The following is a 20194-nucleotide window of genomic DNA, read 5'->3' as shown; positions in this document are numbered from 1 at the left end:
ATCGAAGAGCAAACAACTATAAAGTCCTATAATATCCACGTGATACATATGTATGTTACATAGATTGCCCAATATTCGAGCGAGAAATATTTATAAAAGGCCGATCCATGGATCGCCGCCGAGCCTCTGGAATTTTTATTTAAACTTGCGTCTGAATATTAATTACCGTAAAAATGTAGCGATCCGATCGATTCTAGAGTTCAATATCGAGGAAACGATGAACAATTTTCGTAGATCGCAGCTGTCGATTTACGGGATTCCCCGCGACAGTCTTTCGCCAGTAATTAAATTATTCGTAGGTGGGGAGCACGTGGGTGCAAGAATCGAGCCAACTCGTATAAATTTGTCAGCCGGTTCGAGTAAGCTGCTTAGCTTCCGTGCGCTCGACCGAACACGCGAGCCCCCCCCCCTCTGGATCGTTTTCTACGACCCCCGGGGCAATTCGCAATTAAGAACGCCAATTTGCCGTTTTTAGTTTCCCGGTAAAAGGCCAGAAACGCACAAAATATTCTTTTCTTCCTTTCGCGACACAACATCCGCGGAATCGTCACGTCGAATATTATTCCGCTCTATTTATTATTACCGCGCGCGTTTTCGGCGAGTACCGTCGATACCACCCTGACAAATGCTCTCCGGGGAATTTACGACCCAGAAGCGGAGGAAAGACGCTGGATCCCCTCGATCGGAACTTCTCCTCGCGCGGGAATCTGCAGCGGATATAACGATCGCGATAAAGTACAAGGATAACGAGAATCGCGGGGGAGGGGGCTGTGTTCTTGCGTGAAACGACGCGGAACAACGCGGGGGGGACCAATTAATGAATTTTCTCCTCCAAGTTCTACCCTATCGCGACATCGAGAATTGTATTTTAAAATTGTAATTAGAACGATAGATTCGACGAGGAAATATGCGATGCAATGGAAATTAGCGTTCGCCCAGTTTTGTGCAGAGAATTGCAAATGTCTGGTCGAGTGAATTTTTTACAATGTTTATTAGGTATTTTTATTAACTATCAATGGAGTCCCTTTGACTGTTTTGGATGATAATGTTTCTCGAATTTTTATTTCTAATTGTGTAGTTTTTATGGAGCCAATAGATGCAATTGGCCATTCTGAGCGTAAAAGTATTGTACCACTTATGGAGAAATATCAGTGGTTTAGAAGATATTCGAATTTTAAGATTCTTTAGTAATGGCGTCTTATAATGCTACTCCCTGGAATATTGTAATCAAAATATCTTCTAAACTAGTGATTTCACGCGATAAATGGCTCAGTACTTTTGTGTAGGGAATGTCGAACGTTGTCAATTTATGCATTAAAAAATAATTTCATGGGAATATTTAACTAGGAATCTGTTGGGGGTTGTTGGACCAATATTTGATACACGAAACGTGCAACTCTCACAAATTATTTCGACCATCGAACCACCCATCATTGCAAAATTCTTTCAACATACTGACTTCATCCACGTATGGGTGATAAATTCAAATAGAACTCTTCGATGTCAATTGTGGGCAATTTTTGAGGATTTTTTAAAAAAAATGGTCCCAAAGAGCTCGGTTTCGTAACTTTTTAGACGCAGTGTGTCCGATAATTGCAATTCCATCTGCGTTCGACGTTCAGAAAAGAGCTATCAATACCGAGAACGCCTTATCCGGGTGGCTCGATAAGGATCACTTATCCGGGTGGGGGTATCATATTCCGCAGACGCGGAAATAATGCAAGTTTGAGGGTGGGGGTGGGATGTTAGAGCTAGTCCCTGGCAGTTTTTTGGCGACGATTCCCCCGGAAGTGCCTAAACCAGACGGCTTCGAGCCTTCCGGGGGACTCGAGCCACAATCCCCCCCTCCCCCGGGGCGTCCTTTAACCTGTCCCGTGGCTCGTGCAGTTTTTAACAACGGGAGCAAATATCGCCGGGAGGGGAGTAACAGTCAGCGGAAATCGAAGGACGTCTCCTCCGTTTGGCACGAGAGCCCGTCGAGACGGTTTCCACTTTCCCAGGACTCCTCGAACACCCTTTCGGGCGGATCCTTTGTCCGATCGGTCGGACGCGATATTAAAATTCTTTCGCGGGGACGACGAGACACCGTTGATCGCGTGCCAGAAATCCGGGGGATCGAAACTACCAAACACCACCCCTTCGTGAAACGGGGCGAGTTCGTCGGGGTCGGATGGTAATTATTTCCCTTTTGTTTTTCGTCGCTTCCGCGAGGGCGCCCCGATACGTGAATATAATTGCAACGTCGAGATTATTTTGGCCAGTGTACAGTGTTATGGAAATATGTCAACCCTTCGTTCCATTTATAATGTCGGTTATCTTCATTGTGGAAAGTAGCTATTATTATTGGAAAATACGGTAGATTCGAGTATTCCTTCGATGTGTAATATTTTCGTCCATTTTACCATTTCACCCCCCCCCTCCCCCCCCCCGGGCGAGGATTCCGTTTCTCCGCGTGGAATAATTCAGGCGCAGAGAAAGGGTTGCTCTTTTATTCAGAGCGTCGAAGCGATCGAAGCCGCCGAACGGGGAGCGAGGAAATCGTTGTTTGGCGAGCTTTAAACAATTTCTCCTTTTTCCCGGGCGAATTAGGGGTGTTCCGGAGAGCGAGGCACGGAGAAAAAGACCCCGTCGAGTAAACGCCCGGCGCTCTCAGACGCAACGAGATTCTTGATAAATCAACAGAACTTGCTCGTCGTCGAGTGCAGGCTTTTTTTTTGCGTAAAGAACGCCTTCGTGGAAACGAAGCTTTTTCCTCTCGTCTTTCGACCCCCTATCCCCCTCTACCGTTATGATTACGAAAGTTACGAGTTTCAGTCCCGCTGGAAATCGTTGAATAATTCCTGGTCCGCGAGCCCCGGCAACTCACGGTTTATTTAATAATTCCGTATCCCGCGCGAGTTGCAAAATTCGCGACGCGTCGAAGCGTCCTCGGATTCTCGTCTCGAAACGAAAATCTCCGCTCCCCCGGCGAGATACGTCGTTTCCAGACGACCTACCGTACTTTCACAAACGAAATATTAATGTTTTTCCTCCTATTTATACCACCCCGTAAGCTCAACAGTTTTAAACAATTTTATTCGGGACGGTTGATATTTTAAAAGACACTTCGGACAAGCTTTTCAATTATTCTTACATTATTTCGTAATAAAAATTCTGTTGCAATCGTTAGTATTAGTTTATTCGAAGGGCAAACGCCCCTTTAGCGCACAATTTAGAAAGAGATCTATTAAACTTTCACAAATATTAATATTTTTCATCGAACAAGCAGCTAGTGTCAGGTCCACTTAAATACCGTTGAAATATTTTTTAATATTCTATGTAAAGAGAATTTTCTACTAGAAATTACCGTGGATAAGTGATAGAGGAAGCTTGGGACCACCCTTTTTACACGAAATTTACCTCTTGTTATTATTAAAATAATGCCCAATTAAATTCGATTGTATGTTCGACCAAAATCGTGTTTGTACTACTTGGAAAATAAATTCTGGCCCATAACGAAGTATCAGTCATCTTTTTATTGTATCTGCACTTATTCTCTGACTTTTTACACTATGTTTACATAGTAGAATTAACGTAGTGTTGAATTTAATTCGATTATCGAGGATAGTAGTGATATGTCTGACCAAAATCGTGTTCTACTACTTGGAAAATAAATTCTGGCCCATAACGAAGTATCAGTCATCTTTTTATTGTATCTGCACTTATTCTCTGACTTTTTACACTATGTTTACATAGTAGAATTAACGTAGTGTCCAATTTAATTCGATTATCGAGGATAGTAGTGATATGTCTGACTAAAATCGTGTTTGCACTACTTGGAAAATAAATTCTGGCCCATAACGAAGTATCAGTCATCTTTTTATTGTATCTGCACTTATTCTCTGACTTTCCACACTATGTTTACATAGTAGAATTAACGTAGTGTTGAATTTAATTCGATTATCGAGGATAGTAGTGATATGTCTGACCGAAATCGTGTTGTACTACTTGGAAAATAAATTCTGGCCCATAACGAAGTATCAGTCATCTTTTTATTGTATCTGCACTTATTCTCTGACTTTCCACACTATGTTTACATAGTAGAATTAACGTAGTGTTGAATTTAATTCGATTATCGAGGATAGTAGTGATATGTCTGACTAAAATCGTGTTTGCACTACTTGGAAAATAAATTCTGGCCCATAACGAAGTATCAGTCATCTTTTTATTGTATCTGCACTTATTCTCTGACTTTCCACACTATGTTTACATAGTAGAATTAACGTAGTGTTGAATTTAATTCGATTATCGAGGATAGTAGTGATATGTCTGACCGAAATCGTGTTGTACTACTTGGAAAATAAATTCTGGCCCATAACGAAGTATCGGTCATCTTTTTATTGTATCTGCACTTATTCTCTGACTTTCCACACTATGTTTACATAGTAGAATTAACGTAGTGTTGAATTTAATTCGATTATCGAGGATAGTAGTGATATGTCTGACTAAAATCGTGTTTGCACTACTTGGAAAATAAATTCTGGCCCATAACGAAGTATCAGTCATCTTTTTATTGTATCTGCACTTATTCTCTGACTTTCCACACTATGTTTACATAGTAGAATTAACGTAGTGTTGAATTTAATTCGATTATCGAGGATAGTAGTGATATGTCTGACCAAAATCGTGTTTGTACTACTTGGAAAATAAATTCTGGCCCATAACGAAGTATCGGTCATCTTTTTATTGTATCTGCACTTATTCTCTGCCTTTTTACACTATATTTACATAGTAGAATTAAAATAATTCCTAATTTAGTTCGATTATCAAGGAAAAGAGTAATATGTCCGACCAAAATCGTGTTGCACTACTTGCTGAATGAATTCTGATGAATTATTTTTATTCCACTATGTAAACCTAGTGTAGAAGGATAGAGAATAAGCACAGATGTAAGAGAAATATGATCGATGCTTCGACGGATCCTGTTTCGACGCGATATCCATCGAAATTTATTTTTCAAGTAGCGCAAAACGATTTTGGTCGGACATGTTATGACTATCGTCGACAATCGACTTAAATTCGATATTATTTTAATCTATCGCATAAAAATAGTGTAAATAAGTATAGATTTAATAGAAATATGACGAATACATGCACCAAATGAATCATAATTGGTTCTCCAAGTAGCGCGAGACGATTTCGGTCGGTCATGTTATAAGTTTCGTTAATAATCGACTTAAATTACTTATTATTTTAATTCTATCACGTAAATATAGTGTAAATAACTATAAATTTAATAAAAATTCTGTCGCGTATACCTATAAACATAAAACTATTATTATTAGTTTATTCGACGTGTTGACGCCAGTTTGACGCAGAATTTCGAAAGTGTATTACCAAGTACAGAATTACCATAAAACGATCGGATACTGTAATAAAAAAACGAGAAAATGGCCCCGGTTTTCAGTTGTTCGTATTCGATAGAGCGAATTTGATCCGCGAAGGGGTTAATTTCCAAGCGCGATACGCGATAATGGATTTTCGCATTAACGTCAGTGTTATCGGGCAGCGATCGCGAACTAAAGAAGAAATCATTCGTCGAAAGAGAATTGAATATTTCAGTCGCGCGGTTCCGTGGCCGTGGCAAACTCGACGCTTATTGATTTTCAAACGAGTCGCATCTTTCGGGGACACAAATACCGTCATTAAAATATACAGGGTGGGCCCCCGATAAAATAACTGCATCGAATCGGGTTATTATTCCGTTTAAGCGCGAAAACGTTTCGATATTTATGCCACCGTCGCTTTTTATTTGCGATTCGTGTCCGACACGACGCTGGAAATGCTATTTATTTATTTGTTTCCGCAATTAACGCGTCGATGACGAATTCTCTGGTAAATAACGTGCGCAATATTCCGCGAAAATAACGATTTTACACGAAAGTCAGAAATTCACTTGGAATCAAAGTGGGATGATCAAGGCGTGTTCCGTTTCCGGCGGAAGCACCTTGAGCACGGCAAATGTTGTCGTTCGGACGTATCCTATTTGCCCCCCCGAAGAACCGACTCGAGCGAATCAGATTCGATCCTGTTTGTTCGACAAATAATCGGGATCGATACACCCTTGTACTCGATTACCTCGTTTTGGAACAATGTTGCCTCGAAATCCTGCCCCCCCCCCTCCCTTGCGCACCGTTTCCACCTTCCGGGGGCATAAAGGAGATTTGGCTGACCCGATAGAAAGGTCGTTATCTCGCCGAGCGTGGCACAATGGCGTCACAATACGCATACACGTTTATGGAAGCTCGTGACCAAATCGAAATACACCCTTTGCAGCCCCCACTCTGTCCCTATCGTCCACGGATAGCTTAAAACGATCATTCTCGAACCCCTTCAGGCTCTCGTTCATTTTTAATAACAATACTCGCGAATCTTTTTTATATTTCTCTGAGGGTTATTTTAAATAAACGCGCCACGATTTCCATCCGGATTATCGTGTAACGTTGCGCGACACGCGTCCAGATCGCCACGTTATTTATGTAACGGTTTAATTCTCATTCGAGTCCGTCGACGCGTAACAACGATTTGTAAATATGTAAAATCTCCGAGCGTTTCGTTTCTCGATCGACGTTCGACTCGGTGGCTCTCGGTGTTTTCCGTCGGGATGCAAAGAAACACGATTCGAGCGGTCGTTCATCAACGGGGAGTTTCCTTAAGCATATTCGACGTCGCTTAAATGGAACTTCCGGCACGACGACGCGTTAAAATTTACGACCGACGGGTTTCCTTTCCGTCGCCAGCCGGGTCTAACTTTAGTCTTCTATCGACAAGCGTCAAACTTCGCCCGGGGGAACTATATTTACGACGGCCGTTTTCGCTAACAACGGACTTATACTGGATTTTACGTAAATTATAGGACACCTCGGGGGCCTGGAAATTGCCCCAATATGAATCGGATGGCTCCTCGGCGTTTTGCAATCGCTTTCGCGGCACTGGCAATTCAACGGACGATAACAGAGAATTAAAAAAACAATTTTTAACGTGACACGGTCTGCAGAGAAACGATAGGACCCGTTCGTGCATTCGATTAGGCTATTTGTGACCTTTATCGACGCTTGAATGGACTTTCCAGTCTCCCAGTCTCTTGGTATCGAGTTGCAAATTTAGTTGGACGGTTTTGGGGGACATTTTCACTTTGGTTTATTTTTTAATACGTAAATCGGTACAGTTTGATATTCCCTACACAAAAGTACTGAGCCATTTATCGCTAGAAATCACTAGTATGGAAGATATTTTAATTACAATATTCTAGGGGGTGCTATTAAAAGACGCCATTACCAGAGAATCTTAAAATTCAAATATCTTCTAAACCAGCGATATTTCTCCGTAAATGGTACACTACTTTTATACTCAGAATGGCCAATTGCATCTATTGACTCTATAAAAAATTCAGGAAACATTGTTTATCATCCGCGAAGTTATTCGAGTTTCCTTTAAGTTGTACGATTTTGGGGGACATTTTCACTTTGGTTTATTTTTTAATACGTAAATCGGTACAGTTTGATATTCCCTACACAAAAGTACTGAGCCATTTATCGCTAGAAATCACTAGTTTGGAAGATATTTTAATTACAATATTCTAGGGGGTGCTATTAAAAGACGCCATTACCAGAGAATCTTAAAATTCAAATATCTTCTAAACCAGCGATATTTCTCCGTAAATGGTACACTACTTTTATACTCAGAATGGCCAATTGCATCTATTGACTCTATAAAAAATTCAGGAAACATTGTTTATCATCCGCGAAGTTATTCGAGTTTCCTTTAAGTTGTACGATTTTGGGGGACATTTTCACTTTGGTTTATTTTTTAATACGTAAATCGGTACAGTTTGATATTCCCTACACAAAAGTACTGAGCCATTTATCGCTAGAAATCACTAGTATGGAAGATATTTTAATTACAATATTCTAGGGGGTGCTATTAAAAGACGCCATTACCAGAGAATCTTAAAATTCAAATATCTTCTAAACCAGCGATATTTCTCCGTAAATGGTACACTACTTTTATACTCAGAATGGCCAATTGCATCTATTGACTCTATAAAAAATTCAGGAAACATTGTTTATCATCCGCGAAGTTATTCGAGTTTCCTTTAAGTTGTACGATTTTGGGGGACATTTTCACTTTGGTTTATTTTTTAATACGTAAATCGGTACAGTTTGATATTCCCTACACAAAAGTACTGAGCCATTTATCGCTAGAAATCACTAGTATGGAAGATATTTTAATTACAATATTCTAGGGGGTGCTATTAAAAGACGCCATTACCAGAGAATCTTAAAATTCGAATATCTTCTAAACCAGCGATATTTCTCCGTAAATGATACACTACTTTTATACTCAGAATGGCCAATTGCATCTATTGACTCTATAAAAAATTCAGGAAACATTGTTTATCATCCGCGAAGTTATTCGAGTTTCCTTTAAGTTGTACGATTTTGGGGGACATTTTCACTTTGGTTTATTTTTTAATACGTAAATCGGTACAGTTTGATATTCCCTACACAAAAGTACTGAGCCATTTATCGCTAGAAATCACTAGTTTGGAAGATATTTTAATTACAATATTCTAGGGGGTGCTATTAAAAGACGCCATTACCAGAGAATCTTAAAATTCAAATATCTTCTAAACCAGCGATATTTCTCCGTAAATGGTACACTACTTTTATACTCAGAATGGCCAATTGCATCTATTGACTCTATAAAAAATTCAGGAAACATTGTTTATCATCCGCGAAGTTATTCGAGTTTCCTTTAAGTTGTACGATTTTGGGGGACATTTTCACTTTGGTTTATTTTTTAATACGTAAATCGGTACAGTTTGATATTCCCTACACAAAAGTACTGAGCCATTTATCGCTAGAAATCACTAGTATGGAAGATATTTTAATTACAATATTCTAGGGGGTGCTATTAAAAGACGCCATTACCAGAGAATCTTAAAATTCGAATATCTTCTAAACCAGCGATATTTCTCCGTAAATGGTACACTACTTTTATACTCAGAATGGCCAATTGCATCTATTGACTCTATAAAAAATTCAGGAAACATTGTTTATCATCCGCGAAGTTATTCGAGTTTCCTTTAAGTTGTACGATTTTGGGGGACATTTTCACTTTGGTTTATTTTTTAATACGTAAATCGGTACAGTTTGATATTCCCTACACAAAAGTACTGAGCCATTTATCGCTAGAAATCACTAGTTTGGAAGATATTTTAATTACAATATTCTAGGGGGTGCTATTAAAAGACGCCATTACCAGAGAATCTTAAAATTCAAATATCTTCTAAACCAGCGATATTTCTCCGTAAATGGTACACTACTTTTATACTCAGAATGGCCAATTGCATCTATTGACTCTATAAAAAATTCAGGAAACATTGTTTATCATCCGCGAAGTTATTCGAGTTTCCTTTAAGTTGTACGATTTTGGGGGACATTTTCACTTTGGTTTATTTTTTAATACGTAAATCGGTACAGTTTGATATTCCCTACACAAAAGTACTGAGCCATTTATCGCTAGAAATCACTAGTATGGAAGATATTTTAATTACAATATTCTAGGGGGTGCTATTAAAAGACGCCATTACCAGAGAATCTTAAAATTCAAATATCTTCTAAACCAGCGATATTTCTCCGTAAATGGTACACTACTTTTATACTCAGAATGGCCAATTGCATCTATTGACTCTATAAAAAATTCAGGAAACATTGTTTATCATCCGCGAAGTTATTCGAGTTTCCTTTAAGTTGTACGATTTTGGGGGACATTTTCACTTTGGTTTATTTTTTAATACGTAAATCGGTACAGTTTGATATTCCCTACACAAAAGTACTGAGCCATTTATCGCTAGAAATCACTAGTTTGGAAGATATTTTAATTACAATATTCTAGGGGGTGCTATTAAAAGACGCCATTACCAGAGAATCTTAAAATTCAAATATCTTCTAAACCAGCGATATTTCTCCGTAAATGGTACACTACTTTTATACTCAGAATGGCCAATTGCATCCATTGACTCCATAAAAAATACATAATTAGAAATTAAAATTCATGAAACATTGTTTATCATTTTCGAAGACATTAGAGTGGAAATTTGGAGTTTCTTTCAACGCAGACTTTACCAACCCAATCGTAGTTAAATGTCCAGAGTATTTGGTAAACTCTGAAGGATTTCGGGCCCCCGACAAAAAATATCGATTTGAGCGAGGAAGCATCGTTCGGCTTTGGTTTCACCTCGATTAGATTTCGCGGGTAAAAGTTCGCGAGGCTGTTTCGAACAATAGCAGCCGGAACGGAAAGCGTAATTGGAAAACGCGGCAGGATGCACTCTCCGACATTCCGGAATTACGTAGCGCGCCATCAAGCTTATGCATCGAGCACGCCGCTCGTCGTTATCTCGTGCACTCGACCCCCGGGGCCACGCTCATCCAGACGATTCTATGCAAATGATGAAGCGAGCACGCGCCGTGGAAAACCCCGTCGCGAATTCGTAAACAGCCGGCCAGCATCGCCAGGGGGTCGTAACAACCCCCGGAAACTTCGGTTGATGCACACGTTGCGTACAAATTTTTGCCACTCAAGATCGTCCATTCTCATCCACTCTCGTCTGTCACCCCCCTTTCCCCCTGTTTTTAACACGGAAAAATTTCGTTTTATCAAACGGGGTGCAAAGGTAAAGAAAAAAATAACGAAATTATTCACAGTTCAATTAGGAATGTAAAATAAAATTGTTAAGAAAAGTGTTAAATAAATTGTCCTTTCTCGAAGTAAAATTAATTGGAACTGTGAATGTTGTCTCGTTTAAAGATCACATTTGATCATTTCTGCAACTGTGAATGAGAGGTGTTCGAGAGTGGTGGATTACTAAGAATTTTAACTCGTGTGATTGGGCGCTGGTGATCGCCGGCTACCAAAATGGCGTAGGTCGAATGGAATCGTTTCATTGCTCGCTCATTGTTTCCGGCGCTCTCGGAGACCGATTCATCTGCATCTAAACGAACAAAAGGGGGTCCAGCCTTGATGCATTCGAGCAAAGAGATACGGTGATCCGTGAGCAAAGCTGTTGCTCGACTATCCGGAAACGACCTGAAAAGTAGGGAAGCTCTCTCTCTGGTCGTCGTGGGCGGGCCACCACGTTTCATGCATAGCGGATGAGACCCGGGTCTCTCTCTTCCTCGTCGTTTGTTCCACGGTGACGCAACATTACGAGTGGGTTCGATCGTTGTATCCGCGATCGAGCGTTAGGACGCAAATAACGCGATCTCGTGACACCGCCCCTGTTGACACTGGTTACTTCCAAGCGTAATACACACGCTTAACGCGTTTAATTTCATTAACACCGTCACTGGGCAATCATAGAATACCACAAGGGGTGTCGAGGCACCTTCCGTGCTGGCTCTTGGACGATTAGGTACTGGCTTTTGATTAGAAAAGGAACGTTTCGTCGCTGGTGCGTATTTATAGCACGGCGAAGTCTAGAATAGTGTTCGGATTCAAGGTTTATTAACGAGGAAGTATTACAAGGGGGCCTCTCGCGAGGGGACATTTTGTTTTCAATGCACCGGTGATTAAATCTGGCAAGATGGGATCGTGAGTCGCGAGAATCGTCGAGATTTCCTTTGTTGGTACGTGGAAGGAACTTGTTGTAGGTCGAAACCTTGGATCGTTCACGTGGATGTTAAATGGATCAAGGTCAGGGGTGACTTTTTATCGGTGATGACCAGGAATTTTGAATGCAAAGGATCTCCATGGTCGATTTTCAAGTTTCCTTTCTCCGTCCTATGGGAAATAATTCACAGACATAAATAAAACTGGGTATTGCTCCCTAAAGGGAACGTTGGAAAAGTAAATAAACATTGTCTTGTATCTCATACCATTTGTTCCGATGATCTAAAGAAAGTTACAATATTGAATTATTTATTTGTCAACGAAGAATCGCCTCCTTTTCAGGTGCACACAGTAGACAAATAGCAGTTTCCAGTTTCAAACAAGTAGCTAGCGCGAAGTCCATTTAAATAGCGTAAAAATATTTTTTAATATTGTATGTAAAGTGAATTTTTTTATTAAAAATTGAATAAGCGATAGAGGAAGCCTGGGACCACCTTTGTACACGAAATTTAGTATTGTAAAAATAATGCCCAATCGAATTCGATCGTATGCCCGACCAAAATCGTGTTTGCACTACTTGAGAATTATATTCTGACCCCATATCGAAGTATCAGTCGTATTTTTATTGTATCTGCACTTATTCTCTGCCTTTTTATAGTATCTTTACATAGCAGAATTAACGTAGCGTCGAATTTAATTTGATTTTCAAGGATAGTAGTGATATGTCCGACCAAAATCGTTGTTGCACTACTCGATGAACGAATTCTGATGAATTATTTGTATTCTACCACCGTAAACCAAGTGTAAAAGGATAGAGAATAAGCACAGATGTAACAAAAACATGATCGATGCTTCGATGGATCCTATTTCGAAGCGATACTCATCGGAATTCATTTTTCAAGTAGTGCGGAACGATTTTGCTCGGACATGTTACGAATATCGCCGATAATCGACTTAAATTCGATGTTATCTTAATCCATCGCGTAAAAATAGCGTAAATAAGCGTAGATTTAATAAAAATATAACGAACACGTGCATCAAATGAATCGAAATTGGTTCTCCAAGTAGTACAAGACGATTTTGCTCGGACATGTTACGAATATCGTCGATAATCGACTTAAATTCGATGTTATCTTAATCCATCGCGTAAAAATAGCGTAAATAAGCGTAGATTTAATAAAAATATAACGAACACGTGCATCAAATGAATCGAAATTGGTTCTCCAAGTAGTACAAGACGATTTTGCTCGGGCATGTTACGAGTATCGTCGACAGTCGAATTGAATCGACAATTATTTCAATTCCATCACATAAATAGGAGTTTTATAAGGGTCGTTTCAACCCCTAAATACAACAATCCAGTATTTTAAGTATTCCTCATATTTTTGCATATTGGATTGTTTCGAGACCTCGAATTTCTGATAAATGTATTAAGAAATGGTGGTCCCAGACTTGCTGGGGGTTTTTTTGGGGGGCCCCCCCCAAGCCCGTGTAAAGGGGCGGAACGTGATGATCGATGTATTGAGAGACGAAATGACGTGTGTGTTCCAGCAGCATCCGAACGCGACGAACAGTAGCGAGACGAGCGTGGGTGGCGTGTCGGGTGCATGCGGAAGCAGCGGGATACCGGCGGGCGGAGAGGCAGGGTGCAGCAGCAGGGGCGGAAGCAGCAGCGGCGGGGGCGGTGCAGCCGGACAGGGCTGCGAGCAGGGAGCCCACGGTGGCCCCCCGTCTCATTCCAGGGAGAGCCACGCCAAGTTCAGGCACGGACTGCTACAGCTTATGATGCACACGATCGATCCGCTCCACGACGGTCAGTCCCGCGCCGGTATACCAACTCCACACTCTATCACTCTCGCTTGCTGCTTTGCTTTAGCGCCGACAGCACGCTCTTAGTTCGTAGTCTTTATAGCAATGTAGCTCTATTTATTTTCTATTTTTTTTTTTTTAAACCAGTACGGTAACCCTTCGTGCAACGCGTCGACTGCCCTAATCTTTCAATCGTGTGAATCGAAGACCTCACAGGGTCACAGAGTCGCCATCATGGTTGTCAATGGTGCTCTTATTTGGATCACAAGCTTTTCATCGCTCGAGCAATATGTTTGTTTATTTAGGGGGTGACTTTCGAGACTATCCACCGTTTTTTCCCCCTCCAGTGTACAATTATTTAACCCCCCCCCCCCCAAGTGGGGCTCCCAATCTCAATTATTTCACTAAATTTTTACCAATTGGAAATCAATTTTCTTTGAAAATATTTAACAAAAATAGTGAATTAAATTCTCGAATAATTGCATTGATAAATATTAAGTAAATGTTAGTTCAAACTTGCTGATCCAAGGCTTAAAATCGTAGGAGTGAACGATGAATCCGGTAAAGATAAATCGTTGGAATAATATTGCATTTCTATTAATTAACGAAAGAGACATAGAACTAGAGTATAGCCATCGTCTATATACGGCCCTGGGCGGATTCACGATGAACGTGAGCTTAGGTCATCGATGATCGTCATGGCAGTCGACACGTTATAGATAGCATCGTAGCACGGAATTGAAAAAAAATCGAATCATCTCCACCGGGTGTTTATATTTCTTCGACCAGAACGAATGGCCGCCGGCTGTCGGGTAAAAACAGCCCCCGAAACGCCGTGTCGCTGTGACAGCCGCAACACACAGAAGCTAAAAAGATTTATTAGCGGCCGAAAATACGGGCAAACATTTCCTTTGCGTCCATTTCGACCACTTAATTTCACAGCCTCTCTGTTCCGGCAGGAAATTATTTCGAAATAATAACGTTCGTGATCGTAAAAAAAGGAAATATTCGAAGCACTTTTAATGAAAATAGAGGTCTCGTTTTCTGAGGATCGAAAAATTTGGTTGGTCGAAATAAACGCGAAACAATGTTTTTATACGAGTTTTGCAATCTCTAAACCGGTGGAGCTGATTTTCGATTTTACAACGAAGGATCACCGTACTAATTGCACGGGCCATGGTCTCGCGTTCGCTTCCGGGGGAAATTTAACCATCGAAGCTCCGAAAGAATCCTTGAAAACAACCACTGGTTTATTACACCAGAGACTTGGGTGTACACGAAGCTCGTAGACAGTCAGAAGTCGAGGATCGTCTTTAAGAAAGTCGCGAGAACCGCGGAGGATCCGATGCTCCCAAACGATTTTGGCTCGATCGCGTGCAACTTTCTTGGCACGACCGATATTTCCCCCCGCTTCCGGTCGGTCCCGTGTCCGCGTGGAACCGCAAAACTTCCGAAAGCTCCGTCGGTTAAAGTGCTTTTAAATGTAGAGACGCGACAGGGGGGACGCTTATCAAGGCCTCCCTGGGATCTCGAGCCATTTCTCTCTTCATCGACGGCGAACGTTTCTGCACGGCCGCGAAACCTTGGATCCGTGGCTCGGGGAACCTCTGTACGGGCGGATTTTGAAAAACCGCGACACGGGGCAGAAGAAACCCCTTGCTCTCGTCTACATTCTGTACAAACATGGTCCTTTAAGCTTATCAGATTCAATTCGCAAACGTAATGGTAAAGTACACTTCGATATCAATGTTAGAAACTACATTTTTCTGTCTTGTTTGGTCACTTCTGCCTTCGTTCTCACAACGTGGATTTTCAACATCCCCCCTGTATAGGAATATTCGAGACAATGATAACGCTAAATTTACGGACACAAACCCGCCATTTTGAAGACTACATAAAAATTGTACTCGAAAGGTATTCAAAACGAAATTCAAGTAAAAAATGTTGGATTGTCAAGTTCCCCGTAAATCTAGCGTGGAGTAGAGAAGATAGATTCGTTGAGGAGCAGTTTCCCCCAAACCAGAGCCCCCGCCAATAGTCCAAGTTAAAATTCCGATCGAGATTGGCGTGCATTCGAAGGGCCTTGGATCATAACCCAATTAACGTCGCGTATGGATTCCCCGGTGTCGGCCTCGGACGAACAGTCCGATGTGTTCCGTATTTTCGGAGAATCTCTGCGCCGCGTGGGTTGCACGGTTTTATTTGGGGGAAACGTGCCCGGAGATTGGCGTTGTTGCTCGTCTAGCCTGCGTTGGGTTTTCTTGCATGACCGATCGCTGCGCGTGTGCTCGTTGCGTCCGACGAAGTAATTAAACGTTGCGAGGCACTCGACGATAACGAGCCAGAAGTTCAATGTCGTGCAATGTTGTGCCTGGCTGCCTGCGTACAACGCTGCCACCCGGTTTCTCTCGCTCGACCTGCGTAGAACGTAGAAACTCCAGTAGAACGCGTCAGGATGTAGTCAGACGCGTGCCATAGAGGCGTCAAAATTGATTGAAAATACTCTTAGAGCCTCGAAGTAACCTTTATGAGTTCTTTTAGGGGGGGATGAACGAAGAGTTACAGTAATTTTGTATGTGAAAACGTGAAAGTCACTTGACTCAGTAGAACATGTCAAGATGTAGTCAGACGCGTGGCATAAAGGCGTCAAAATTAATTGGAAATACTATTGGAGCCTCAAAATAATCTTTATGAGTCCTTTTAAGGGGAGATGAACGAAGAGAATTTTGTAATATTTAATTTAACAGCAATTTTCTATGTGAAAGTCACTTGGCACAGTAGAAAGGGTCAAGATGTAGTCAGACACGTGGCATAAAGGTATCAAAATTAATTAAAAATACTGTTGGAGCCTCAAAGTAACCTTTATAAGTTCCTTTAGGGGGAGATGAACGATGAGAATTTTGTATTATTTAATTTAACAGCAATTTTCTATGTGAGTCATTTGGTTCAGTAGAACGGGTCAGGATGTAGTCATACGCGTGCCATAGAGGCGTCAAAATTGATTGAAAATACTCTTAGAGCCTCGATGATACCTTTATGAGTTCTTTTAGGGGGAGATGAACGAAGAGTTACAGTAATTTTGTATAGAAAACGTGAAAGTCACTTGACTCAGTAGAACATGTCAAGATGTAGTCAGACGCGTGGCATAAAGGCGTCAAAATTAATTGGAAATACTATTGGAGCCTCAAAATAATCTTTATGAGTCCTTTTAAGGGGAGATGAACGAAGAGAATTTTGTAATATTTAATTTAACAGCAATTTTCTATGTGAAAGTCACTTGGCACAGTAGAAAGGGTCAAGATGTAGTCAGACACGTGGCATAAAGGTATCAAAATTAATTAAAAATACTGTTGGAGCCTCAAAGTAACCTTTATAAGTTCCTTTAGGGGGAGATGAACGATGAGAATTTTGTATTATTTAATTTAACAGCAATTTTCTATGTGAGTCATTTGGTTCAGTAGAACGGGTCAGGATGTAGTCATACGCGTGCCATAGAGGCGTCAAAATTGATTGAAAATACTCCTAGAGCCTCGAAGTAACCTTTATGAGTTCTTTTAGGGGGAGATGAACGAAGAGTTACAGTAATTTTCCATGTGAAAACGTGAAAGTCACTTGACTCGGTAGAACATGTCAAGATGTAGTCAGACGCGTGGCATAAAGGCGTCAAAATTAATTGGAAATACTATTGAAGCCTCAAAATAATCTTTATGAGTCCTTTTAAGGGGAGATGAACGAAGAGAATTTTGTAATATTTAATTTAACAGCAATTTTCTATGTGAAAGTCACCTGGCACAGTAGAAAGGGTCAAGATGTAGTCAGACACGTGGCATAAAGGCGTAAAAATTAATTGAGAATACCGTCAGAGCCTCAAAATAATCTTTATTAACTGTTTGAAGGGATGAATAAAGAAAGAGAATTGTTTTATTATTTAAATAATAATTTTTTTAGGTTTAATGGAAAGTGTTGGAATGGGATGTGAAAAGGATCAGATTTCCCAGCTGTTCCACTTTCCCCGTATTGCTAATCCTGTGAACAATCTTATCAGGAGGCAATCTTATCACATAGCCTGAGTAGACCATAAAAACTCGGTAGAACGAGTCGAGCTGTAATCAGACGTGTGGAACGTGTGGCGTAGATGCATCTCGAAGTTAATTGAAAATACTATGGTAGCCTCAATGTAATCTGTATTAATTTCTTTGAGGTGTGATAGGGGATGAGGATTGTTTTATTATGTAAATTGTTAATAATTTTCTAGGTTACGTGAAATGTGTAGGAATAGGATGTGGAAAGGAGTCGATTCTCCAGCTGCTCCACTTTTCCTGCATTGCTAATCCTGTCGACCTTACCTGGAACCAATCTCACCGCATGGCCCCTCCATTTTCTGTAATTTTCTCCCGAAATTCTACCACCCGATTCCCCAAAGTGGGAAATTCACAAAGATAAGTATGCACTGGGTCTGATTAATATTAATATATTCTACTTAAAGACCCACGAAAGCTATTCTGCTTCTAAATAATTAAACTATTATACTTCGAATTATTTCCCAAAATGCCAGCACTGAATTTTTACAAAGCGGAGCATTCCCAAAGAAAAGGAACTGTCATGTTTGACTAATATTAGTATAATCTACTTAGAGATCCACAAAAGTGGTTCTATTCCTAAATGATCAGACTAACCAACTTCCAATTTGTTCCCAAAGTTCTACCACCCAATTCTTCGAAGTGGAAAATTCCCAAATAAAAGTACACACTGTCATGTCCGACTAATAACAGTATACTCTACTTGGAGATCCACAAAAGTGATTCTATTCCCAAAAAATCGAACTACCCAACTTCCAATTTGTTCCTAAACATTCTACTGCTCAATTCAAAGTGGAAGATTCCCAAATAAATGTACACACTGCCGCGTCTGATTAATAACAGTACATACTACTTGTAGACCCACAAAAGTGGTTATTCCTCGTGAATAATCAAACTGTCCAATGAACAATGCGTTCCAAAATACAAATTCCTCGTCCATCGACTGCGCCTTAGTTCGCGAAATGGCCGCTTGGTCGCCGCTGAGGACGAATTCATATTTCATGCTATCTATAGATTTCATAACCGGTGGGCTCGTTAATAATTTCGCGTCGCGAAAGGGGGTCGCGAAAGTTTAAGAACTGTTTCGCTATTTCGTAGTTTGGAGTGTTTTTCTGTCGCCTAACCTTGGCGCGCGCGCGGCGTCGGTAGCATCGCGGCGGCGATCGGGTCGATCAGATTAACAAACCCGGGCGATACGATTCGACAGCGAGCGGGTAAAATAAATGCGAGTACGTGTGGTTGTTTCCACGCTCTCGCTCTCTTTACCGCGCTGTCCTTTACGTATTTATAGATCGACCCGCGGCCTCGTCGTAGAAAACCCCCCGTCCCGGAACGTTATTTTTCATCGGCTGGTGGAAGGTCTGCCGCTGTTTGCCAGCGGACCTGGCACTAATAACGAAAGATGGGGCCGATAAACGATAACCTTTTCCCCTCTATCCAAGAATCGGCCTCGATTGCTCGCGGGATAGATTGGAATTGTAATTTCTGCAGGGAACGATCTCGACCCGCGGTAATTGGTCTTTTGACCCTCCTGTCTTCCTCAAACTTGGGTCAGATTTTACCACTCGATCCATCGATCGTTATCCACACAGGAAATACACAAATATCACCAGTTCTAATTAAAACGATTTACACTATTTACCTTAGGTTTCTCGATTCTTCGATCGATATTTGGGCGGGGAAAAAGAATGCAAATATCACCAATATTAATTAACTCAATTCGAGTCCCATTCATGGTAACAGAGATTGAATCTAGAAAATTTTATTTATTTTTTTAGAAATCACGAAATTGCAAAGGGTTGGAGCAATTGGTGGTATTTTCCTATATTTACCTTAGTTTACTCACGGGAATTTTGTAACCATTCCGCGGAGCATTAATTTTATGAATGCACAGTCGCGATCATTGTGCGGTGTTTTTTTGTTTTAATTTCGAAAAAATTCGAGGCTTTTGTCGGATCCCGGTCCGCGTCAGCCTTGTTTTATACGCCGAAGTATTTCAACGCTGGCAACGGGGTCTTGAGCGAACAAATGTTTTCAAGTATCTCGCGGTGGTGCGTGGTGGTGGAAATAAAAATCCAACGGATTCGAATCCCGACGAGCGTAGCGAACAATACGCGCTGCCTATCCATCCGTTACAAAATCGTTTGTTCAAGAGCCGACTGGTTACTCGGTTGAAATAGGACGGTTCACCATTATGTTCGTACCACGCGCGACGTTACATCTAATGGGAACTTCCAATAACTCGCTCAACGGATCACCCGGGAAATTTGCATAAGATTGACTCGTTAATCTTCCGTCAAAGAAGTTATCGAACCTCGTACGCAAACAGTTTAGCAAAACGTCTCGTACCAGACACGATCGCTTCTGATTAGAAATTGTTTATCACAAACCACAACCGCGATCTCGAGGTTTTATGGGAGTACTCAAATCTGAATGTCATTAATTTGTTTTTTTTTTTTTTTATAAAAAGTAGATAATTTACTATTATAATGAATTTTGGAATGAATTTAGAGTCCTTGGATGTGAGAATGTCCCAAAGTTTAAATCTGAAATTCATTAATTTGTTTTCCTCTAAAAAGTAGCTTCTTTGTTTACTATTATATTTAATTTTCGAATGAATTTGGAGTCCTTAGATGTGAGAATGTCCCCAT

General features: G+C 40.8%; 1 protein-coding gene across 5 annotated transcripts in view; it reads left to right on the top strand.

The window, feature by feature from the left end:
- Nucleotides 1-20194, top strand: part of LOC122399922 (sodium/potassium/calcium exchanger Nckx30C) — a 95496-nt gene that overhangs the window by 29850 nt on the left and 45452 nt on the right. For 2 of the 5 annotated variants that reach the window (XM_043401003.1, XM_043401001.1), the window contains one exon: nucleotides 13210-13483. In XM_043401003.1, coding sequence (XP_043256938.1) covers nucleotides 13210-13483 — 274 coding nt within the window. Of the gene's footprint in view, nucleotides 1-13206; nucleotides 13484-20194 lie in introns of all 5 variants that reach the window. The other 3 variants (XM_043401005.1, XM_043401004.1, XM_043401002.1) reach the window with 3 other exon arrangements.

The sequence above is a fragment of the Colletes gigas genome, unplaced genomic scaffold (assembly GCF_013123115.1).
Source record: "Colletes gigas isolate AHSC1104 unplaced genomic scaffold, ASM1312311v1 Colletes_gigas_Sc00015, whole genome shotgun sequence".
Lineage (NCBI taxonomy): Eukaryota > Metazoa > Arthropoda > Insecta > Hymenoptera > Colletidae > Colletes > Colletes gigas.
The sequence above is the reverse complement of the archived record's forward strand: the minus strand, read 5'-3'. Positions and strand labels throughout refer to the sequence as shown.